A 24470-nucleotide genomic window follows, 5' to 3' on the forward strand; every position below is an offset into this window, starting at 1 on the left:
AATACAGAAATAGAAAAATACAATGTCTGAAGAGACTACTACAACTACTACTACCTCTACCAACCCATCAGAGGAACAAGTCACCAAAGCAATGGAGAACTTGACTGTTGATAAACCACTCGGGTATGTATAGATAGATACGTATAATAGATTCATTGCACTGAGTAGTGTTGAAACTACAATGAATGAAATGAAAGATACAACATTTACATTGATAAACTAACAAACAAACTATACAATCAATACTTTAACTCTTTATTAGATCTGGATTATCAGTACAAGAAAGATTAGCATTGGTTAAATTAGTTGGTGAAGAGATTGTATCTGAAGAGAACTTGGCTGCTTTATTGACAGCCAAGCAAAAGTTGAGATGCTATGATGGTTTTGAGCCATCTGGTAGAATGCATATTGCTCAAGGTATCTTAAAGTCGATCAACGTCAATCGTATGACCAAGGCTGGTTGCACCTTTATCTTTTGGGTGGCCGATTGGTTTGCCATGCTCAACAACAAGATGGGTGGCGACTTGGTCAAGATTAGAAAGGTCGGACAGTACATGATTGAGATTTGGAAGGCCACCGGCATGGACATGGAGAACGTCGAGTTCCTCTGGTCGTCGGACGAGATCAACAAGGGTGCCAACGACTACTGGTTGCGTGTAATGGATATTGCCCGTAAGTTCAACGTGCCACGTATCAAACGTTGCTCGCAAATCATGGGTCGTGGTGACGAAGACGATTTGTCGGTCGCCCAAATCCTCTACCCATGCATGCAATGTGCCGACATCTTTTACTTAAAGGCCGATATTTGCCAACTCGGTTTGGATCAACGTAAGGTCAATATGTTGGCTCTCGAGTACTGCGAGAAGCTCAAGATCAAGCACAAGCCCATCATTGTCTCACATCACATGCTCATGGGTCTCAAGGAAGGCCAAGAAAAGATGTCCAAGTCAGACCCCGAGTCAGCCATCTTTATGGAAGACTCTGAGCAAGACGTCCGTACCAAGATCAAGAAGGGCTACTGTCCACCAGGTGTCGCCGAGAAGAACCCAATTCTCGACTACTTGAAGCACATTGTCTTCCAAAAGTTTGACACCTTTACCATTACCCGTAAGGAAGAAAACGGTGGCAACAAGACATACACCTCGTACGACGAGGTTGAAAAGGACTTTGTCAGTCTTGCCCTCCATCCATCCGATCTCAAGCCTGCCATGGCCGACGCCATCAACAAGATCCTCCAACCAGTCCGTGACCATTTCACAAACAACAAGGAGGCTGCTGCCTTGTTAAAGACTGTTCGTAGTTATTCAGTTACTAGATAATCAAATTTGAATAGCACAAAAAGAATTCATACATATATAAATCAACAAAAGAAATCATTCCAAAAATAATTATTATTACAAACTTTTACCATCTTTTTTTTACGTGTTTTTTAAAGATAAGATAAAAAAATATATATATATTTATATACTAGTATATTATCTCTATTTATGATTGTATTTCAAATAAAATAAAAATTAATTAATTAAAATATAAATATAAATATTTATTATTTATTTGATTTATTATTTCAACCGACTTTTACAATCTTTGCAAAGAAAGATATTTTGATGGTTTAAACCCGACAGATCGTTGTATTATCAGTAAAAGACGAATCGAAACGTTTCATTCATTTCATTCCATCCTATTCACATTGTTGTTACTAATATTAGTATAAACAACAACAACAACAACAACTTTGTTGTAAAAGATCAATATATATAGTACTATGGAGATGGCAGCTGAACAACATAATGACGCTGCAATTGCTCGTCGACCAACTAAAGAAGAAAAGTTAAAAAAGAGAGTAGAGATGAGTACTAGATTTGGTATAATAACAGGTTCACTTGTATCTCTACCTGTATCTTGGGTAGTTTGTTTAATGTTACCTCGAGGAGCTAAAATTAAATCAAAGCTCATTGTTTATTCTGTTACTGCAACTGCTAGTGCTTCCTTTTTTGGTATGTTTGAGTAATAATGATCATCACCATACCCAATATCTGTACTCATCAATATCTCTTTTATCTTATAGGATATGCACTAAATACAGCGGCATATGGAATGGAAGAAGTTAGAAAAATGCATAATATGGTTGATGATATAGACAGATACTAGTTTGAGGGAATAATAATAATAATAATAATATATGATGTAATATAAAATTGTAGATAAATATAAAAGTAAAGGAAGGATTAAAAAACAAACATTAATCCAACTACATGTAGTAAATTAAATTAATTTATTTGTTCTTAAAAATAGAATGGATACAAAGAAACAAATGACAAATAGGACAATGATTTTAACCAATGTTGGTGTTGATATACATGATCCTTGTTGTTTTAGTTTCTTGACTTCCATTTCCTTTCTCCATTTCTCATTTACTTCTTGTTGTCTTGCCTTTTCTTTGGCTTTTCTTTCCTCTTTACTTATGGTTGGTGTTCGTTTCTTGTTGTTTTGTAATTGTTCCTGTTCATGATTAGTTTCCTCTTCTTCTACTACTGTTCCCTTTGATATTGGTTTGGGAGGACATAATGATGTACAATCTAGTAGTTTGACATTATCCATGTTGGTAATATTTTTATCTACTCTGTATTGTTGTAAACGTTGGCATGTCCACAATTGCTTAAGATGTTTACATTGACATGTTACAGTCACATCTTCTGTACATGTACCACATTCATTTGGATGACACTCCTTTTCACAAACATGTCTACATCCCTTGAATGATTTGCTACAGAGTTGGTTACATGAAAAGATGTCTCCACCATCTTTATGCAAAGTAGGATTATTGTATTCCACACAGGCAACATTCAATGTACTCTTTTTACAATGACATTTGAATCGAACAACCTTTCTACATGGTGGACAATATTGTTCATCTTGACCAACTCGTATATGACATTTTGAAATTGGACATGGATGACTACACCCTTTTGGTCTAGGGAATTGACACGATAATTCACATCTAGTACAACTATCCTCTTCTTGATCTTGTTGATTTTCATCCACTGACATCATTTCAGTGTCTGTGTTTCTAGTTGATACAATTTCCAATTTCCCATCAATCTCTTTTAATTCTCTTTTAATATGAATAAGATGACAATCATTTTCACCTTTTTAAAAATGAAGAAAAAAATAGTTAATAAATAATTATTAAAACTAATTTGAAATAGTTTTGTTTTGTTTTGTTGTTCATTCAACATACATTTATGATTTCCACAATCAAGAGTATTTCCACATTTCACATCACATTGATAAATTGGATTCTCTGAACATGCCATAAATTTAGAACTGTGTTGGCCAATACAAACTCTAGGACAAAAAACCATGCATGATGGACAACCAGTCACTTGTTCAATCGGTAGTCTTGTAGGATACGATATTTTCTTTTCTTTTGGCATTGTTTGAATGGTTTGTCCAGTGTATTCTAAAAGAGGTTTCATTCTAAAATTAACTAATGGTAATTGATCATGACAAGATGCCTAAAATAAATAAATAAATAAAGGAGAAATTAATTACTAATATTTAATTAATTAATTTAATATTATTATTAATTTCAACATACTGAACATTTATGAGTACAACCATATGATTTATGTTCTGTTAAATCAATCATACAAGGTCTAGTACATTTGGGACATGGACCAAAATGACAACGATGGAATCTTTGTTTGTGGTGGTGACATAGGGTTGGAGTAGGACATGGATGATTGCATTTAGGTGGTTTTACATTCTTTTCAGTACCACATTGTACAATGATCGATGTCTTTTTACATGCACAATAGATGGTGACTGTTCTTGGACACGGGAGACATGGCCCACTATGGCATGTACTCTCACAACGATGATTACCACATGACAATTTCTCTTGACACTCTTTATCGCATGGTGGACAGTTTCCATCACAGCAACGTTGCTTGCATTTGCATTTGTTGCAATTCCTGATCCTCGAGCATTTGATATCACATTTAAATTCCTTTGAACACTGTATTTTATCTTGAATTCTTCCACATCGACATCTCTTGGCGACTAGTTGCGTGCAAGTCTTTGAGCAATCGTCATTGTGGCATCTCTCGTGACACTTGTGCACACCGCACGGCAACACCTTGTCGCATGTGCCGCCACATGACGGCGTGGGGATGGTACAAGCAAGTGAGAATGACTTGCGTCCACATCCACACGTTCGAGGTTGTGAAAGTGGGCATTGTCTAGTACCGTCGCACTGACAACATACTTGGTTACATGTGTGTTTGGAGCAGGCCAGTTTCCTAGTGCACACTCGGTCGCACATGACTTGTCCTCTGTCTGTACAAAATGTCGTCTTTTCAATGGATGCACATCGACACTTTGACACTGATGTACTCAGACACTTGTGTGGACCGTCGTGACAAATATCCATGCAAAAGTGTCCGCACTCTAGTTTCTGGTTGCATATTTCATTGCAACTAAATCGCGATCCGCTACTGCACCGTTCCACCTTTTGACTTTTCCGACAATAACAAGTTGCCGTGATTGTATAGGCACATGGCATACACTGACCCGGGTGACATAATAATACACATTTATGTGTTCCACATTTTTGTGGTCTTCCACATACTTCTCCACACTAAACATATAAAATAAAAAGATTAATAAGTACATATATATATATTTATATATTTATTTAACATACTGAATGAGGAGTAATCCATAAATCAAAAGGAGGATCAATTTCTTTTGTACAAAAACATCGATAAGAATCTGGATAATCATCTTTGTGGTATTCGAATCTACACTTTGGACATAGCCAGTATGGTTGTACACCTCTTTCTCGACATGCCTCTGACGCCGATGATATTAACAATCGTTCTCGTGACCAAGACTGACAACACTGAAGATGAAGTTGACAGAAACAGCGAGAGCATTGCCATATAGAGTCTTGAGATTTGACACGTTCAAGACATACCAAACAACTTGATAGACCTCGACTATTATCACTAATCATTTGCATCAATAGATCTTCTTTGTGTTTGATATCGCTACTGATGCTGCTATTGGTTGGTGATGCTAGGTTGTTGTAATTTTGAAATATATTGTTGATAGAAGAGTCTCTTGCTTCTTTTTGCTCTTCATCACCATCGTCGTCACTATCATAATCTGACAAGTAGTCATCGCTATCATCGTCTTGCTCCAACTCATACTTTTTCATCAACTCTTTATATTGTTCCATTGTAAATAATATTGGTAATTGTCTTGTTGTTGTTGGTTGTTCTATTATTACTTCTTCTTCATCCTCTTGAATAGTTGTTGTTGTTGAGGATAGATCTCTCAAGTTTGGTGTATTCTTCCAATCACCGTTATTGTTATCTTTTGAAGTTCTTATTCCTCCTCCTCTACCTCTTCCTCTTGATCTTGATGATTCTCCTCCTCTACCTCTTCCTCCTCGAGTTGTATTACTTTGAGGGTTCGGACTCTTACCCCCCCTTGAAAGGGTAGTTGATGATGAAGCCGACGATGACGATGGTTGCTCATCTTTATTCGATTCCGTTGTGTGTCCTCCTCTTCCCCTTCCTCTTCCAATTCCTCCTCCTCTACCTCTTTTAATAGTTGTAGATGGAATTCTATTATTATTATTACATGTACTACTACTATTCATAACTATGGGTAATACTAATACTGATATTTTTCAAGTCCGACTGTGACCTCACCCAAAATAGAAACTAAAATTAATTAAAAGGAATAGTTTATGAAAATAATACAATATTTAAATATGTATAGTTGTACTGTATAGGCGAGAAGACATCCTATACTACTACTACTACTATTACTATTTATTGGATGGTGTAGATGATCTTGAAAATCCAGATGACCGTTGTTCACCTCTTGGAGCCCTATTGGTTGGATGATGGTTGCGACTAGATGAAAATAGATTCTTTGGTGGTGGTGTTGGTGTAGGATGTGTGGTAGTAGATTGTCTCAAAGTAGTGGATGGTGTAGTTGATGTAATGTCCTTTTTGGGTGCTGGTTGAATGGCAGCTTTGATATTCCAAATACTCTTTAGATTGATCGCCATTGTTGGATGCTTGATTTGTAGTGCACCTATCACATCCTCTAAATGTGACACTGACTTGAATGCAGTGACAGCCTTGTTTGCATCGCCAACTGTCGTATAGACTACCGTACAACTATGTTCCTGCCAATTAACCTCTATACTACTATCCAATACTCCAAAGTGACGGAATACCAACATCAACTCATCATGTTGTTTGGTTTGTGTTGCATTTATATATGGTGGTGGTGGTGGTGATGTTGTACTAATATTTTCAGATGTTGCCGTTGATGCATCAGTAGATGTTGAGGTGGTTGATGTAGTCGACAGACCCTCTGGTATACTAGTAGCGGCAGTAGTAGCAGTAGCCACGACGACGGGTTGAGCAACAAATACAATATTTGAAAAGGTTACTTCTCTCTGAGCAACAGGTTTAAGAGGAACTGGTGCTGCTGCTGCTGCAGGTTTCTTTTTACTTGGTTGTGTCGATGGTGAAGATGATTTTACAGTAGAGGTGGAGGTGGAGGTGGAGGTGGTTGAAGTAGTTGATGTCTTTTCTTTTTCTTTTGATTTACTATTCTTTTTCTTTTTGTTGGATTTAGAAGAGGATGTCGAGGATGAGGAGGAGGAAGGATTATTGTTATTGGATGATGTGGATTTAGAAGTAGATTTGGATGACGATGATATTGATCTTGCAGTGGATCTCATTATTCTTTCATCATCACTGTTTTCATAGCCATTGTCTTCGACTTCGACGTCTGCCCAATTTCCCTACATCATCGTGACAAAAGTATCAAAAGTGTAAGTCAAATGTGTGTCTACTATTGTATCGATCACGATGTACTTACAGTATCCATTTTAAGGTAGTTAGGTAATTTACAACAAATAATACAAATAATAATAATATATCAAAGATTTGATGATGATGATGATGACGATAATGATAATCTTATTGATCTCTTCTTTCTTCTTTCTTCTTTTTTGCAAAAGATGATGTAAATATTTACAATTAAAATACAAATAAATAAGTAAGTAAGTAATAGTACTAATGTGTATGTGTATGTGAATGTTGTGTATCTATATACAATGGTTGAGATAAAGTAAAGTGAGTGAAACGCGAGAATAAGCACCTTTGCAAATTCGCAATCGTTTCAATCGATTCGTTTTTAAGTGACACCTCTCCTCCTCTTGTTAAATTAAATTAAATTAATACATCGTGGTGTTCAAGATGATCTTTTACTCAAATCATTTCTATTTCTATTCATAAATAATAATAATAATAACAACCACTACTACCTTGATATACCCATTTAGTATCTATCTACTTTCTTTCTTCTTATTCTTCTTAAAATGATATCAGTACTACTTTAAAATTAAATCAAAAGCTGGCTGGTTGGTTGTATGTTGTTTAAATAATACTATTATCATTATTATCTTTATTATCTTTATTTATTTATTTATTTATTAAATCTTTACTTACATTTTAAAACAAATGATATCATCATCATCGTCATCATCATTATCATCGTCTTATAGTTATACAAAAATAATTAAAAGACCAAGATGGTATAAAAGAATATCAAGAAAGGGTCTTGTAGTATTGGCTTTGATCATTCTATTGTTTGTATCATACAAACTATTGAAATCTAGTCATATCAAGAATAAGAGTAGTGTCAACAACCCAAATTACCTTGGTATGGGATTACATACAACCTTTAAAACTCATCCATTCTTTTACAAAAAGAAAATGGTTCTTAATCATGATGTATGTAGATTTTATTTCTTGTCTATTATATATTCAAATTCAATTACCTAATTCTCACACTCTCTTTTATTATTAGGATCATTCTAAAATTACAATTGTAACTCAAGTATCAGTTGAAAGATTGGAAAGGATTGCTTGGATGGCAGACAAATGGAGAGCACCTATATCAGCTGCAGTATACATCAAGAATGACAATGAAATTCATAATGTTACCAGTTTAATTAATAATAGTTATTCGGTCACTCAATTTGTTGATATTCATTTATTATTTGCAAACAAGGTATGATATGAAATTAATTAATTAATTTACATTATAATTATTAATTCATTCCTTTCTATTTATATTTATATATTTATGTTTAGACAAGATATCCAGTCAATACACTTAGAAATTTATCAATTAAAAAAGCATCAACTAAATGGGTATTATTAATGGATGCTGATTTTATTCCTCCACTTGATTTACATGATACCATACAAACGCATGTTGATCGTTTGGAATTAGACAGTGATCACAATCAAAATGACTTGGTTTCATTTGTAGTTCCATCATTTGCAAGTTCATTACCAAGATTTCAATTACCAGATGATAAAGAATCATTTATTCAATCTGTTAAAAGTCAGACTATTGTACCAACAAGTAAGTCAATTCCAAGTTCATATTCATATTCATATTTTCATTTGACAAACAAACTAACTAACTAACTAACCAATCTTTATCTTTTTTTTTAAAAAGATTTAAATGTTTGTCCAAAATGTCATTCACCAACAAACTATACTAGATGGTACAATGAATCAATACCATATGAAGTGGAATATCAATGGATTTATGAACCATTTTTAGTGTTTAGAACCGATCAGGTTGAACCATTTGATGAGAGATTAAAAGGTTATGGATTCGACAAGAATTCACATACCTTTGGTATGGCAGTACAAGGATTTACATTTATGGTTCTACCAGATTCATGGATTGTACATATGAATCATCCTAAACAAGTTTGGGAAGGTACTGATACATATGATGAACAAATGGTATGTGAACTATTTTACTATAAACAAATATATACATAGTTAGTTTATAAACTAATAGTTTAATTTATTACTCCTATATATTTTAGTTTGATTCACTAAGAATAGTTTGTGAAATATTACCACATACCAAAGAAAGATATGGGTTTGAAAGAAATGATCAGTTGTTTAATGAACCAATCGGTAATGTATGTTTTACCAGAGACCATTGGTAAAAAAAAATAAACAAAATAAATAAATTACATTAATTATTGGTCAAACCCTACCTCCTGATTTTTGTGGAGGGTTTAATATAATAAATATGTATTTATTCCTTGGTCGATCCTCTCTATTTTTATAATTAAAAAAGAATAAAGAAGATTATCTCCTAAAGACAAACACAGTTCGACAATAGATAAATAGGTATTTATTAAATCCACTATTTTTTATTTTATTCTATTATCCAAAGAATAATCTTTAATTTAAATAGTTTCTATTTAATATTTACTAAACAACAAACAAAACTTTTTAGAACCCTATTATTATTTATCCATACCAATACAAGAATTCAAAAAAGAATATGCCAGAACATTCAAACTAATCAGACGACCCACTTTAAAAACAAAAGTATTAAATTGTCCCTGGTTATTTTCTTTTTTTTTTTTATTGGTGGAGGTGTTTTACATCCATTGAATAAAGATGGCTATAAATTATTTCTAAATTTAATCAAATCAAGAACCAATGGAAATTTTTTCCCTTTGAATGGTTTATATAAATATGTGATATATGGGGATGGGTATTTGTTTTTAATGATTTTAATTAATTCTTTATTAAAGTGAATGGATGGGAATCCAAGAGACAAAAAAAAGTAATAATATTGATTGATATCAATGATTCATGAATTGTTCATTCCATTTCGGAAATATTATTATTAATTATGTTATTATTATTATTAGTTTTTTTTAACCAACTATTATTTAATTATTTAATGATCATTATTATTTAAAATGATTATTGTTAATTTAAAAGTTGGTTAAAGGAATGTACATGTATCCCAACAAAAGAGAGAGAGAGAGAGAGGAGTGATAGAAAGGGTGATAGAGAATAGAGGATTCTAAACAATAGAGTGGTAGGAAAAAGGGGAAATGAAATGGGTGGGTTAGTAGGTTTAATACTTGACTTTGTTGGGAGAGGGGAAGGAAGATGGGAGGGAGGGAGAGAGACGGGATCGGAAAGTACGGATGGACACAAACATGGATTCGGGATGGGACAGAGAAAGAATTCTTTGGATGGGCGGTGATTTTAGCTAAAATGGACAGAAGCGGAAGGATGGAAAGGTAGAGAGATGAGAGAGAGAGGAGAGATGGTTAGGACTTCAAGGCGGGGGACCCTAAAATCAAAACAAGAATTATAACAACAGTTTGGAACGTAGATTTATTCAATCTAATATCGACTGGTGATTACTCTAATTATTAATTATTATTATTATTATTATTGATTATTAATATTATTGATTTTAATTGTATACGATTATTATTATTATTATTATTATTAATTGGTTGATGCTACTATATTATATTTTTATGATTATTATTATTATTATTATTATTGTTTGTTGAATGATTATACTTCTACATGAAGTTTATCATTCAAAATTTTGAATGTGAATACTTTTTTTTGTTTTTGTGGTTTTGAGAGAAAATAGAAAAGAAGGAGTTGGTCGATCTAAATAAACATTAGATATTATATACAAACTATAAAAGTAATAGTGAAGAAGGAAAAAAAGATAGGTAAAAAGGGAGGAGGAGGAGGGATAGAGGAAAAGATTCCTATATAGATCCAGTAGTAAATCGATCGAGGGGGATTAGACGACCTTTTGATTAAAAGGTTGGTTGACTTTTGCCCAAAGAAAACGATGGGACAAATGGGATATCACGTTCGGTGGACGACTTTGGAGTGGTTGGTTGTGACACATTCTTTTTGAAATCCATAAATTGTGTAATTAATCTTGTTTCATCATATGTTGATGACGATGATGATGAAGATGACGACGACGATGGAGAGGTTTGACCAGAAGGAGACGACAAAGAGGACAACGACGACGAGGACGAGGAACTGCTTCCATGGTTCAACTTTTGGTATTTAGTTTGTTGTTGTTGACTATTGTTGAAGCCTTGCTTGGACTCTCTAATAGCAATCAAACTAGAGGCATACGATGTCAATTCATTCATATCGTTGAGATTCTCACTTGAATTGGAACGGGATAGGACGGGAGATGGAGCAGTCGAGATGGATGGGACAATGGACTGGTGTTTACCAAAGCTGGATCTCTTGTACGACGATGGAGCAGATGTGATTTCAGCTGAATAGAAAGGTTCGTACGACTTTGTAGTATTGGCGTAACGGCCGTGGTTGTGGTTGCTGTGGCTGTGATTGTGGTAATCACTACGCAAATCAAAGCTTGGTGGAGATGGAGGAGCAGATGCAATACTCTCATAGGTGTAGGCTGGCGACGATGCAGGTGATTGTGGGATCGATGGAGGAGCAGACGTGTAACTTGGAGTGGTCTGTGGACTGTTGATGTTGTTGAGCATTGGATTAGACATGTTCATCTTGTTGTCTTCATACATAAGATAGAACAATTGCTTGATGTTGGAGTAATCAAGTGTTTGGTTGTTGTTTGATGACGACGATGACACAAACTCGGTTGCCAATGATACTTCAGGTTTGACTGGAGATGACTTGACACTGGATGTTCCAACAACTTGGTTGTTGTGATTATGATGATGAATATTCATATTTATATTCATATTCATATGTTGGTGTTGGAGTGGTAGTTGGACAGGTGGCTGAGCTGGTGGATGATGGAAACAGGTACCGATTTGTTTGGTGGGGATGACAGTCTCGTGTTGATGCTTGGGACAGAGGATGAGCCCGGTCTTTCTAGTCTCCTTGGACTTTGTGAGCATCTTGACACCGGGTGGGATACAGGTGACGTGGTAGGCAGCTGGACAACGGAAACAATGGACAGACTGCTTACCGTCACCAGACTGACCACACTTGCCACAATAATGGAGGGGACAGTTGAATCTTGGTGACTTGGTATTGACCATCTTGGCGAGTGGGAACTCGGCAATACACGAGTGATGGTAGAACTTGCCACACTGATGTACCTTGCATTTCATAAGATCCATGCCAATGATACCACGCTTCTTGCATGAGAAACACGAGTTTTGTTGGTTGAGACAGTCGTCACATTCCCAACGTTGTCCAGGTGTCACCAATGACTGGAGTCCAAGACACTCGACATGGAACGATCTAAGACAGGCACCATCGCACATGAGCAACTCACCACCCTTTTCACAAATGGTACAGACTGCTTCATTCTTTCTTTGTCTCTTTGGTAATTGTTTCTCTTCAACGGCAGCAGCAGTAGTAGTTGTAGTAGTTGTAGCAGTAGTAGTGGTAGCAGTAACACCCAATGGAGCAGAAGATGGTTGAATGGCTACGACCTTGACAGCATTTTGAGTTTGTTCGTAGCACAAGAGTTGACGCTTCTTGTTGGCGTTGATTTGGTACTCTTGGAATCCAACTTCATCTTGTTTTTCAATAATGTTATTTAGTGATGGTTGCATTTTTAAAAATACCTAAATAAATAAATATATTGTTAATATCCTCAACTTGATTTAAATTTAATATTAAATAAAAGAGAGTTTGAAAAATAACATACGTTTAACTTCAAAAGAGTAGAAGGAGATAATATAATAATATCACGGGTGATGATTTTGTGAAATGATCCAAATCTATGGTACTCGATCGTCAAAGAAACCTTGTGCTAGGAGCAAATAGCTAGTGGCGACAAGTTTGGTGAAATTGAGGAGATGATGAGGTAGTTGGAAAAATAAAAAGGAAAAAGAGATATAAAAATAATCTCTTTTAAAAGATGATGATGAATTTAAAAATATCGATGATGACGATAATGATGGTGAATGTTGATGGAATGAGTATGGGAGTAGCGATTGCCCTAATTTTTCAACAATAACTCTGGATTGAGGACTACGGTCTTGGTGGCAGCTGGTCTGACGGACAAGAGTCTTGAAACGGGCGGCAACGGGAGAGTGATCCTTAAAGCAGAGAAACGAGAATGTTGAAAAATTTAGCAATAAATACTCGACTCGGGAAATGTAGGACTTCGTCTCGGGGGGAGGGGGGTGTTGGTGTAGGGAGATGTTAGAGGCCTGAGCTTTAAACTAGCTAACTGACAAGAAGGATGTCTAGAACTAATTAGATGGCAGACCAGAAACAAAGAGTGGTAAAAGAATAAGAAAAAAAAAAGTCTTATTTAAAAAAAATCAAACAAAACAATCGATTGTTATTGATTTTTAAAAAAGTAAGATTATATCTAAAGAGAAAAGATATAAAAAAAAAAAAGAAAAGAAAAGAAAAGAAGGGAATCAAGTTAATAATCTATCTATCTATTTTATGCAATATTGATGTGATTGTGATGGATGGACGGATGATTGGGAAGTGAGTGTGAAAAATAGATATCTATGTATAGTTACCGAACCAACCACAAAATAAATAACCAAGATTAATTATTCAAGTAGGTGTAATTGTTGTGAATGAATGAATGAATGATTGGGCGATGAACGACCGAGATAAATAGTACACTCAATTCAAACAACAAAAGTGAAATATATAGAATAGAGAGAGAGATGAATAAAAGAGTGGGAATTGGAACAACAAGGTAGCTTTTTAATCATAAATTCATATTAAAGATGTCAATAAAACTAAAAGATGCGAAAGGGTATGGTTGCAATTGGTATGGGTGATGGGGGTCGGTCTGTGATGATGACAGTAGTACAATTTAAAATTAATTGGTTAAAGATGAAAGAGAAAGTGTGTTTGTGGTTTTTATCAATTATATATATAAAACGCGCGCACGAAGGCGATAATCATTGCTCTTTTTGTGTTTGTGTGTGGGTTGGTTGAATTTTAAACATAAATCATAAGATTGTTATTTTAGTTATTTTACTTTTTACTTACCTATTATAAAATATTTTATAGTATTTGTTTGTTTGTTTGTTTGTTTGTTTGTTTGTTTGTTTGTTTAAGCTAGATGTATGTAAATGTATGTATATATGTATGTTTGCTGGATATATGTTATGTGTATCTATAAGAGAGAGACTCGTTTAAAGGAGGGAGGAAAACGAAAGAATGATGGATGATGTGTTGGATTTAAACAAAAATAAACGAAAGTTAAAATTTTGATGGAGGATGCGATGATGACGAAAATGAGTGATGATCAAAGTTTCGACTGCGAGCAAATTTGCACAAAGAAACGAAAAGAAAAAGAGTTCGGCGGAGGATGGACTAGTGTAGTGGCAGAGAGGGTGAGACAAATTTTTTTTAGATTTGTTGTGTAAATGTAAGGGTAATACAATTGTTGTTGTGATAGGATAGGATAGGATTGTATTATGTGTATTATTATTTGCAAACAAGATAAATCTAAAATTATTCTTTTAAAGAAGCAATTGCGATAGAGGAGGAACAAGAATGAATGGTTGGAACAAGAGGAAGGGCATTGTTGTTGAGCTGCAAATGAAAAGGGATCATGATGAGGTAAGAGGGTGGGGAATAGTCACTTTCAGGGTTATTCAATCAATCAACGGGCATCTGCCGTGCCACTTTTGTTGTGGCCAACCAGCGTGGAAGGAGGGGGTGTTGAGCAGGCGAGTGGTGGTGACAAGGGCAAAACTTGTAGAACACAAAATTATTTTTCATTTTTTGTCGTCCTCCAGCCGAAAAGATCCAAATCATGATTCTTTTGCCACCTAGGTGTTTCCCAAAAATATAATTGGTTTTCAAAAACGAAAAAGCCGAGATCATGATGACTGTGTGATGGAGGCGCACCTTAACCAAGCTCTACTAATCGGCAGACTGTTACATGAAATGATTCCATTTTGCAGATCGTCTAAAAAGGCGATCGCTGCCAACAAACGTTTCGCTCTCGCAGATGGCTGAATCATCTACAATATTTCTTTCTTTCGGTAGACTCTTATCATTTCTCTTGTCATAATTCTACCGAATATTCATTTTTAAACAATTAAATATATTCATTTTAATCACACGGAATTGCAATTGGATTGAATTGACAAGGGTTACAAGAAATAAATTGTGTGTCGTGAAGATCAAACAACCACAAACATCCATGGTACCAGTACGGTTACATTTTAATCATCAAACAAATAAAAAATGGGTGTGTAGGATGATAATAATGGATTCCGTGTGAGAGAATCAAGAGATATTTCCCAAACCATTGATTTTTTTATCAAATAATGATGCGCTACAGTTCCCAAAAAAATCAAACCTTTTGGTTATGTGGGTTTACTCTCCCGGTACCGCACGAGTAACTAAACAAGTTACTTGCACTATGACGCCGTTGCGCCAATGATGATGATCTTTACAAATATAATTTAAAAGATATTTATCTTCTTATTTTGGGTTGATTGATTCTTTTTTCCAACCAGAGTACCCAGGAACTAAAAGTTCTTAGTTGAAACAAAGATATTTTTAAAAATATGGTTTCGTTTTATTATTACTATTAGTTGATTTTTTACTTGTTTACAATTATTTACCATTCTACTTTTTTAAAATGGAACAAAGTTTTTTAATAAATTATTCTTTCTGTCATCTTGATTTCTAAATTTCTCCAACAATATATTTCTACCTCTATCGGCGCATTCCAAGAATGAATGTTGTAATAACATTTCTGGAGTTGGTCTAATAAATGGATCCACTTGTAAACATAAATCAACAAAGTCTAAAAATTCAGTAGTCTAAAAAATAAATAGAGAAAGAGATTAATATAATAAATCAAACTTTACCCAATTTCTTTTTTCTTTTTTCTTTTTTTTTTTTTTTCTACTTACAAATTTAGCAGTATTTGAAATAGAATAACCAACTGTAGCAGTACAAAACATTGATTTCAAGGAAGTATCTTTACCATATGGTACAATACCTTCGGCCAATTCAACCAACAAACATCCAAGACTGAAAATATCGACTTGAGTATCATATGGTTGACGTTTGATAATTTCTGGAGCAATTCTACCCATGGTACCACACATACGTGTACGACCTCTTCCAAGACTGCAAGTAGTTGCCAAACCAAAATCGGCAATCTTTACACGACCACGACGTGTGAGGAGGATGTTTCTAGACTTGATGTCACGATGGATGATACCCTTGGAACGGAGGTAGGACAGACCCTCGAGGATTTGCTTGGCAATGTAGGCAATGAGCGGCTCCTCGAGTGGCTCGGCCATGGTGTTGCCCTGGTTCTTCCAATCGTCTTGAATGAGGTCACGCACGGTACCTCCGTCGCAGTACTCCATGATGATCCAGAGATGACCCTTGCAGAGGAAGGCCTCTTGATAGGTGACAACGTTGGGGTGGTTGCAGTACGAGTGGATGTAGAGTTCGGGGATGATGGGACTACCGCGCTTGGTGCGCTCCATGAGTACTTTAATCGCGATGGGTTTGTTGTCAGACTTGCGAACTGCATAAAACACATTGCCAAATGCACCAGTACCTAGTTTGATCTTGTCTTTGAACAAGAGGAGTGGATTGCCTGTTGAAAAGATTGATTCATCGCATCGAGGAAGTGGTTCGGGTTTGATGGCCGTACGCTTGATCAGTGGCATGTACTTGGAGATGGATTGGGGTGGTTCGTCGTCTTCTGGAGATGGCTGTATATATGATACAATCGCACGACGAGTTGGTTTGGTTGATGGTAATGTCAATGTCCACGCCAACTTGCTGTCGACCACTGACGAGGATCCTCCGCTGCCAGAACCAGATGCAACACCCGAAGATGAAGAAGTCACGCTACCAGAGAGCATGCCACTGGTGGGGGACGTCGACATGGACAATGCACTACGGCTCGATGACCGGATGTTTTTGAGTTCCTTGGCTTGTGTACGTGTCAACGACGCAAACTTTGGTGCGGGTGTGTTGGCAGTGTGAGGGACGATCAAAGTCGACTGTGTCGACGTACGATGGATCGATGGGATGAGCAACTGCTGCTTCTTGGCACCAACCACATCTCCGCCTGTCATACTACTCGACCCTTCGTCTTCTTCATCGTCATAGTTTGTCTTGGACGCCATTGCCTTGTTCTTTTTATTGGAACGGTAGTAGTTTGGTGGAATCGGTTGATTGGGGATAGTGTCCTTGGTCAAAAAGAAGATAGAGTTCCAGGCAATCTCAAAGTTTTTCATAATGTCTTCTTCAGTGAGTCCACTCATACGCACGTATGCTTGTAATTTGGGTGGCATACTTTTAAGAGTACGTTGCTGTGATAGGAGTGACTCGGCGTCGTCTCGCTGAAAGACAAAGCTTTCGACCTTGCCATAGTGCTCGAGCAAGTCCTGAAGGAATGGCTTGCCGGCCATCTGTGGTGATCGACACAACACTGATAGACTGTTGATTGCCTTGTACTGGATAGCCTGACGCGAGTTGAGACACAACCCGACAATACCCTCGAGTGACGGCTTGATGCCCGAAAAGACAAGACGTGAAAAGTGTGACAGATACGCGTCGACGCTCTGCAAGTCGTCCTCTTCCTTTTCACCCGACTCTTCTTCCATCAGCTTAATGGTCAGCTGCGCCTCGAGCGCACGGATCCAGTTCTCGATAGACCGCGCCTTTTGCAGCTTGGATAGACGCTCGACAGGGTCGATGTTTTCGTCGGCGCCGTCGTCCTCTTCATCGTCGCTGCTCTCTTGTATATCGATCAGGTCGTTAATATCGTACTCGCTGCCGTCTTGGCCGCTGACGAGACACTGTTGGTACAACTCGCACGCCTGAGTCGTCAGCGTGTAGATGGCACCACGGTTGCCGCCAAACTGGTTGAGTGTGACGACATGGCGCAAATAGACGGTTGCCAGATGATAGACGGTGATGGGGGACGGCACAATCTTGTTGCTGTACAACAGCGATTGCACAGACTGCGTGTGTAGAATCTTCCACAGCTCCTCCACTTGGATGTTCTCTTCGACCGACCACTCGGACATGAGGAACTGGCATTTCATACGACGCGAGTATCTGCTCAGAGCAATACCCCACTTACGGAGTGCTATCGCGAGCAGTTTAGCGTTGGAAATGAGTCTTGTACCACGTCCATAAAACGAATGTGTTGGTTGTTGCTTTTGCAGGAGGAGGATTGCTCGATGGTACTTTTCACACGTAGCCTTGTACATGGGCAGTTCGAGATAGGTACAAAGTAAAAAGAGACAGTCTCCCCAACGCATCCACAACAATGGATCGGACCATGGCGAAGATGGGTCCTCCAAAGGTGGAGGAGGTGGTGCAGGTGGTAATGATACCGATCTAAGCATTTTAGTTAATGTTCCTCCAGCAGCAGCAGAAGAAGAAGAAGAATTATTTACATTTCCATTTGTAGTAGTTTGTTGTTTTTGTTCAGGTTGTTGTTTTTTTGGTGTCACAATGGTTGCACCTCTTTGATTTTGATTACTAGTATTTAATTGAGATTGTGAAGATTTACCCGATAATGGTGGTGATGAAGTAGAGGTTGTTGTTGTTGTTGAAGTAGAGGATGTTGTTGGTTTATCAGTACTAGGTTGATTTATATTAAAAGTGAGAATATGTGTAAGGGAGATATTGGTGGTGTTTGTGTATCCACCCGATGAAATTTGAAGGGCATGTTGATACTTTGAACAAGCGTCAAAGAGTGGTTCCTTGAGCAAAAACGATTGCAATCCATCTGTAAAGGGTGTTCCTTGTACGACGGGTTGTTGGGCATTTTGAGGAACGGGAACAACGTCTTCATTCCAATCCAACAGACACACGTCGACAGTCTTGCCTCCCAAGTGCTCCTTGACCTTTTTAAAGATCAAATTACCCCATTTAATGAGTGCATGGTAGTCTTTTGGATTCTGTTCAATCAACAATCGATACTTGTACTCTAGTCCAATCTCGAGCAAATGTCTTTCCTTTTCCTTGGCCGACAATGTGCCAGACGATGCTGCATGTTTTGATGATGACGATGATGTTAGGTCCTCCATATAGTTTCTATTCTCATCAATGTCGTCATCAACCTCTTCATCACCTTCCAAATTTAATAATACCAATTTACTTGATGGTGATATTGATCCACTTTGACTTTCAACTGTATTATTATTATTAGAGTTGGATGTGGTTGGTGGTAATGGTGTAACTATAGTTTCAGCAATCTTTGTATTGGTATTTGTATTTGTATTGATATTCTTTAGATTATCTGATCGACGATAGATTTCCTTTGCTTTTTGGTATTCTTCTTCTTTTTCCTTGTTTGAATTTGCTTGATTCTGATTGGTTAGACTGCTTATAAGTTGTTGCAAATCATCCAACTCTTCGTTTTGAATGGGTAATGTCGACTTTACCCTTGATCGATAGGATGATGATAATAATGCTGGTGGTGAAGATGGTGGTGATAATGATAATTCAACTATGATCCAAATAAATAAAAAAAAAAAGAAAGAAGAAAAGAAAAGAAAGAAAGAGTAAGTAAATTTGGGAATATAAATGTGGTGATGATTGTGATGATAGTGATGGTCAAACTAAAATGAATAATTCTTTGTATGTATGTATGTATGTCCCTCTCCCTCACTCACACACAAAGTTGAGATATTTTTTAAATCGCTCACACCCCCAACCTTTTACACCCACAAACAAGAAGGGGGTTCACTCATTGGTTAGAATGAGCGGATGAGTTCAACTCACCTATCTTTTGTGTGAGGGAATGACGGTTGGGGAATAGAGAGAGAGAGAGAGAGATGGGCCAACCAATAATAGATTGGATTGTAGTAGTTTGATGGAATGAATGAATGAATGTAATGTAAATGTATAAAACTCACCTGTTCTTGGTTTAGATTGGGTAGTAGTTGAAGTTGAAGTTGTCGAAGTAGAAGTAGTTGAAGTGATACCTTCTAATTGTAATTCATCATCGTCATCATCGTCATCATCTTCTTGAGATGAACCTCTGTCTTGCATGTCATCTACATATTCTGGTTGGTGGTGGTGGTCATCTTCATCGTCGTCGTCGTCGTCATCATCATCGTCGTCGTCGTCATCATCATCATCATCATCATCATCATCATCATCTCTTGTATGTGACAACTGAGCAGTCATTTGCAGCTGACTGTTAGAGTAGGAGGGAAGGAATGAAGAGTCGATGTTGAACAGTTGCTCTGCCGACATTCTCGATTTCTGTCCATACTTTAGAGAGTATCTCTCCCTGATAGTTGCCTTTCCATTCTTCATCTTGTCTGCCAAGTGATGCATTGCATTCTCATCCTCTAGACTTGTGCTAATACTATCTATGTTGGTTGTCATTTTGACAAACTAACAACAATTGAATTGATTGATAGTTGATATAATGAATAAATAAATAAATAATGTGTTGTATAGATATATAAAAAAGAGAGTGGGTAAACAAATAAATAGAATGAAAATATAAAAATAAGAGTGCACTCTTTTTTAATCAAAAAGGCTCCTATCACTAAAATCTAGATCTTTCATGTTTTGGAATAATAATGTGGTTATGATGGACTGCTCCCACAAAAAAAAAACAAAAAAAAAAAAAAAAAGGAATCGCGATATCTATCTTTGCAGCTGCCGACCGGGATTACCCTTATTTCTCGAGTTATGTTTAATTTAATTAACTTTTATTTATTTGTTTATGTGAAAAAAGATTAAAGTAATAAATTTTGTTTGCTTGTGTTTAATTAATTGATCATTTGATTATTATTATTATTTGTTGTTTAATTCTTGTTTTTTACCAAAAGAAAAAAAGAAAAACATTGATTGAATGAATTTAATGAAATATTATTATTATTATTATTATTAGTTGGTGTGTGATTGTGATTATAATTAATTATTTCTTGGAGTTTTTTTGTTTGTGGAATGATTATTATTATCTGTTGAGGAGAGAGAGAGAGATGGAATGAATGACCATCCAAATTATTATTATTATTATAATATTATAATTATTATTGCCATTGTTGTTTTTGGATTTATAAAAATATTATTATTATTATGAACGATATTGGTACTACTACTACTAATGTATATGAAAATGTAGATGCTTTTGATCACGACAAATGAAAAGTGGATATTATGATGATGAATATAATTATTCCAATCCAATAAAACAATTGTTGTTGTTGTTGTTGTTGTTTGTTGTTGTCTTCTATTTAAATATATATGTATGTATAAGTGATAGATATGAAAAAAAGATAAAAGGGAGGAGAATATAGTTTGAGAGACTTTACTAATTTAATTTAAATTAAATTAGTTCTCCTCTTCATAGTATTCAATCATTGGTTCATCTTCATCGTCATCTTCTTCTTCTTCTTCCTCTTCTTCATCTTCTTCAACTTCATCTTCTTCCTCTTCATCATCGTCATCCGTGTCGATAGTATCATAGTTGATGTTGTTGTTTCCATGATGATGACGTTGTTGTTGTTGTTGTTGTTGTTGATGTTGTTGATGATTATCCCTGTTGGTGTTGTTGGTGTTGCTGTAATTTGGAAATGCATCCAAAACAGATGTTCTACACGCTGGACAAGTATTTTGTTCTTCAAACCATCTAAGTATCTCCTCTGGATGGTATTCATGATTACAAGGGAGGACAATAACTGTTTCATTTCCAATTGTCTCTAAACAAATCTAAATAAACAGAAATAGAGTAAGTAAGGTTTACATAAACGATTGGATGAATTGACCTCTTTATATTGTACATACACCACAAGTCTTTTGATTTGGATCATCATCTTTGAGCTCATTTTTCTTTTTTGTTAATAGTTTCAAGATATGAGTGGGTACTCCTTTGGGAACGTTTTGTAGTTGTGAATAGAATTCATAGGTGTTGTTGTGATTGGACACTGCATCGTCGTATGGGACATTGTGTCCTTCTAAACCATACGGTAAATAGATGCTATTGGAATGATCATCAAAGTCATTTCCAGCACCCAAGTACCTTCGTGGCATGTCTCTCTGTTGTTGTTGTTGTTGTTGTTGTTGGTGCATTTGGTGTAGCTGTCGGTGCTGTTGTTGATGCATCTGTTGTACTCGTTGATGGTACTGTAGGAAAAGTTGTTGTGGTTGTTGTTGATGGTGGTAACTTTGTTGTTGTTGAGGCGCACCTTGTTGTTGTTGTTGTTGCGATCCATTATTTGTTTGATAATTTTGTTGTTGTCGCGACATATAAGGAGGATAGTAATTTTGCGTGGTTGATGTGTTGTTTTGTGCCTGTTGTTGTTGTTGCTGCTGCTGTTGTTGTTGTTGGAACTGAGGAGGAGGTGGTTGGAAATAATGGGATTGGTAAGGAGAGGACGTAGAAGATGAAGAAGAAGCATTAGCAGGTTGTTGTTGTTGAGGAGGAGGTGGTTGTTGATGATGATGATGATGTTGTGAATTGAAATGTATATTTCCATTAGATCCTCGAGGATTGGTGTTGGTTCCATTATTATTATTATTTCCAGATGATGTAGGATTGACAGGCGCTTCATTGTGATTGTTGTTGTTACTTGCAGTTGAAGACGAGGCAGCAGATGCAGCTGGTTGTTGTTGTTGCTGAGGATAATGGTGATGATGGTGATGGTGGTGATGATGATGGTGATGGTGGAACGTTTGTTGTTGGGTATGGTTGTGAAGATCCGAGACATGCTGGTTGTGCATTTGCAAGTGCTGTACTAGTGAAATTTGAGGTGGTGGTGGTGGTGGTTGTTGTTGTTGTTGTTGATGTTGTTCTCCAAACCGAGGATGATGATTATTATTCCCACCATTGTTGCTGCTATTATTGCTGCTGGTGTTACCTGCTGCGCCGCCGCCTCCTCCTCCACCACCACCACCACTACCGCTGTCTATATTGTTGATGAGGTTGTGGTGCTGCTGTATCTGGAGTGAATGAAGCGCCATATGTTCACTAAGGAATTCGTTCCATTGTCCATTTCTATTTGAGGAGTGTCTAGTAGTCATCAATCAACTGATTGTTAGTCTTGTGTTTTATATCTCTCTCTCTCTCTCTCTTTTGACTATGTTAAATTATACATACCGTACTACTCTTGTAGACATGGATTGCGTTTTGGTGTTTGGTGTAGGGCGATAATACAAATATACAAAGCAAAAATGATTATTATTGTTATTGTTGTTGATAGGGTGTGTTTGTTTGTTTGTTTGTTGGTCAATATAGTATATATATAAATGTACAGGGATGTTGTGTCGTTAGTTGTTGTTGATGTTTAGTAGTTGGTTATACAAATATTTATTAGTGGGTGGGTTATTATTATTATTATTATTCTAAAGAGAAGAGGAAGGGAAAATGTTATATATACAATAGAGTCTGTTGTTGTTGTTGTTATCGAGGAAGAGAGAAAATACACAAAGTGAGTGAGTTGAATTGATGATGATGATGATGATGATAGTTGGTGATGTCAAATTTGATTAGCTGTTGTTAAAGAGTATTGAGTGCACCATTAAATGATTGTTGTGGTTGTTTGTTATGTTATATACAATAAATAAGGTGTCGTTGTGATTGTTGTTGATGAGCAATCAATCAAAGTAATCAATAATACTATTTCTTATTCTTATATATTATAATTATATATTATTATAATTATTATTATTATTGTTCAAACCAACTAGCTAACTAATTTACTAATGTTATGATACTTGATCAAAAAAAGGTGATGATTTGATGATGGATATGTTGATGAATACTGATGATACTGATACTGAATATAACTGACTACAAAACTGAGACAACGAGCTAGTTAGTTGTCTACTCCCAACACTATAGTTTGTAAAGTAAATAGAATGATAGAAAAGTCATATAATAATGAATGCTCACACCCTATGTTTTGTTTGTCACCAGTCTTCACCACAACACGAGTAAAAAATTCCTTCATACTCAAAAAAATACTCCCAAATTGTCTTTTTTTTTTTTTTTTTTTTTTTTTTTTTTTTCAGAACATAGTTTCATAGTCATCTCAAAGCTTATGTATATATATATATATTGACAAACCTTGATGGTTGGGCGGTTATTAATTGAGACTGGTGTCTCTAGCAATAATGAATGTCCTATCATTAAACAAGGATGGGAGACTACAACTATCATGACGACAGAAACATTCAACTCTTCTGATAGCAACAAGATCGATAAGAATAGTCTTCTTTTTAAAAGTATCTTAAACAACTATTATATACGAAGTAGCATGCTACCACATATACATAGACAATTGATTGGTAACAATGATCATTTGGCACTAAAGGAACATCAAATGATATCACTCGATGATTTCATACGACTACATCGTACTGATCTATTCATCAAACATTTTGACCAAGTCTATCAAACTATACAACCTAAAGAAAGGGAGTTTAGTTTCAGTGGATCAGTATGTGCAATCATAGAATACAACCCTTCCGTCAATCCAATTATTAATCATCATATTCCTTCATATTCCTCTCTAGAACAAAACATTTGGATATATCCTTGGGATTATATTTAGAAATGGCAATGATATTGCATTAGAGTATTTGCTACAACGTTTTAAAGGACCTATTGAT

The 24470-nt window shown here is 36.0% G+C and overlaps 9 protein-coding genes across 9 annotated transcripts; 4 read left to right on the plus strand and 5 right to left on the minus strand.

The window, feature by feature from the left end:
• Positions 1-22: 22 nt before the first annotated feature.
• tyrS (tyrosine-tRNA ligase) lies at positions 23-1319 on the plus strand (the record flags this gene model as incomplete). The annotated part of the gene is made up of 2 exons (XM_004350242.1): positions 23-123; positions 263-1319. The coding sequence occupies 2 exons, from the start codon at positions 23-25 to the stop codon at positions 1317-1319; spliced, it is 1158 nt and encodes a 385-aa protein (XP_004350292.1).
• A 446-nt stretch (positions 1320-1765) lies between these two features.
• Positions 1766-2151, plus strand: DFA_11350 (uncharacterized protein; the record flags this gene model as incomplete). The annotated part of the gene is made up of 2 exons (XM_004350243.1): positions 1766-1997; positions 2069-2151. 2 exons carry the CDS (start codon positions 1766-1768, stop codon positions 2149-2151), a joined length of 315 nt encoding a protein of 104 aa, XP_004350293.1.
• Positions 2152-2265: 114 nt separating this feature from the next.
• DFA_11351 (uncharacterized protein) lies at positions 2266-5671 on the minus strand (the record flags this gene model as incomplete). The annotated part of the gene is made up of 4 exons (XM_004350244.1): positions 2266-3149; positions 3242-3518; positions 3602-4642; positions 4709-5671. 4 exons carry the CDS (start codon positions 5669-5671, stop codon positions 2266-2268), a joined length of 3165 nt encoding a protein of 1054 aa, XP_004350294.1.
• A 171-nt stretch (positions 5672-5842) lies between these two features.
• Positions 5843-6921, minus strand: DFA_11352 (uncharacterized protein; the record flags this gene model as incomplete). The annotated part of the gene is made up of 2 exons (XM_004350245.1): positions 5843-6835; positions 6913-6921. 2 exons carry the CDS (start codon positions 6919-6921, stop codon positions 5843-5845), a joined length of 1002 nt encoding a protein of 333 aa, XP_004350295.1.
• A 635-nt stretch (positions 6922-7556) lies between these two features.
• On the plus strand, positions 7557-9438 carry gnt15 (putative glycosyltransferase; the record flags this gene model as incomplete). The annotated part of the gene is made up of 6 exons (XM_004350246.1): positions 7557-7829; positions 7906-8109; positions 8193-8469; positions 8566-8861; positions 8948-9046; positions 9370-9438. 6 exons carry the CDS (start codon positions 7557-7559, stop codon positions 9436-9438), a joined length of 1218 nt encoding a protein of 405 aa, XP_004350296.1.
• Positions 9439-10717: 1279 nt separating this feature from the next.
• DFA_11354 (PHD zinc finger-containing protein) lies at positions 10718-12472 on the minus strand (the record flags this gene model as incomplete). The annotated part of the gene is made up of 1 exon (XM_004350247.1): positions 10718-12472. One exon carries the CDS (start codon positions 12470-12472, stop codon positions 10718-10720), a length of 1755 nt encoding a protein of 584 aa, XP_004350297.1.
• A 168-nt stretch (positions 12473-12640) lies between these two features.
• DFA_11355 (putative protein serine/threonine kinase) lies at positions 12641-20234 on the minus strand (the record flags this gene model as incomplete). The annotated part of the gene is made up of 6 exons (XM_004350248.1): positions 12641-12961; positions 15208-15298; positions 15555-15676; positions 15770-17220; positions 17935-19347; positions 19757-20234. The coding sequence occupies 6 exons, from the start codon at positions 20232-20234 to the stop codon at positions 12641-12643; spliced, it is 3876 nt and encodes a 1291-aa protein (XP_004350298.1).
• A 957-nt stretch (positions 20235-21191) lies between these two features.
• Positions 21192-22880, minus strand: DFA_11356 (uncharacterized protein; the record flags this gene model as incomplete). The annotated part of the gene is made up of 2 exons (XM_004350249.1): positions 21192-21569; positions 21645-22880. 2 exons carry the CDS (start codon positions 22878-22880, stop codon positions 21192-21194), a joined length of 1614 nt encoding a protein of 537 aa, XP_004350299.1.
• Positions 22881-23929: 1049 nt separating this feature from the next.
• Positions 23930-24412, plus strand: DFA_11357 (uncharacterized protein; the record flags this gene model as incomplete). Its single annotated transcript, XM_004350250.1, has 1 exon — positions 23930-24412. One exon carries the CDS (start codon positions 23930-23932, stop codon positions 24410-24412), a length of 483 nt encoding a protein of 160 aa, XP_004350300.1.
• Positions 24413-24470: the final 58 nt, after the last annotated feature.

Source organism: Cavenderia fasciculata, assembly GCF_000203815.1.
Source record: "Cavenderia fasciculata unplaced genomic scaffold Scf_EUAJFUG02HR96I-5, whole genome shotgun sequence".
In the NCBI taxonomy this organism is placed as follows: Eukaryota; Evosea; class Eumycetozoa; order Acytosteliales; family Cavenderiaceae; genus Cavenderia; species Cavenderia fasciculata.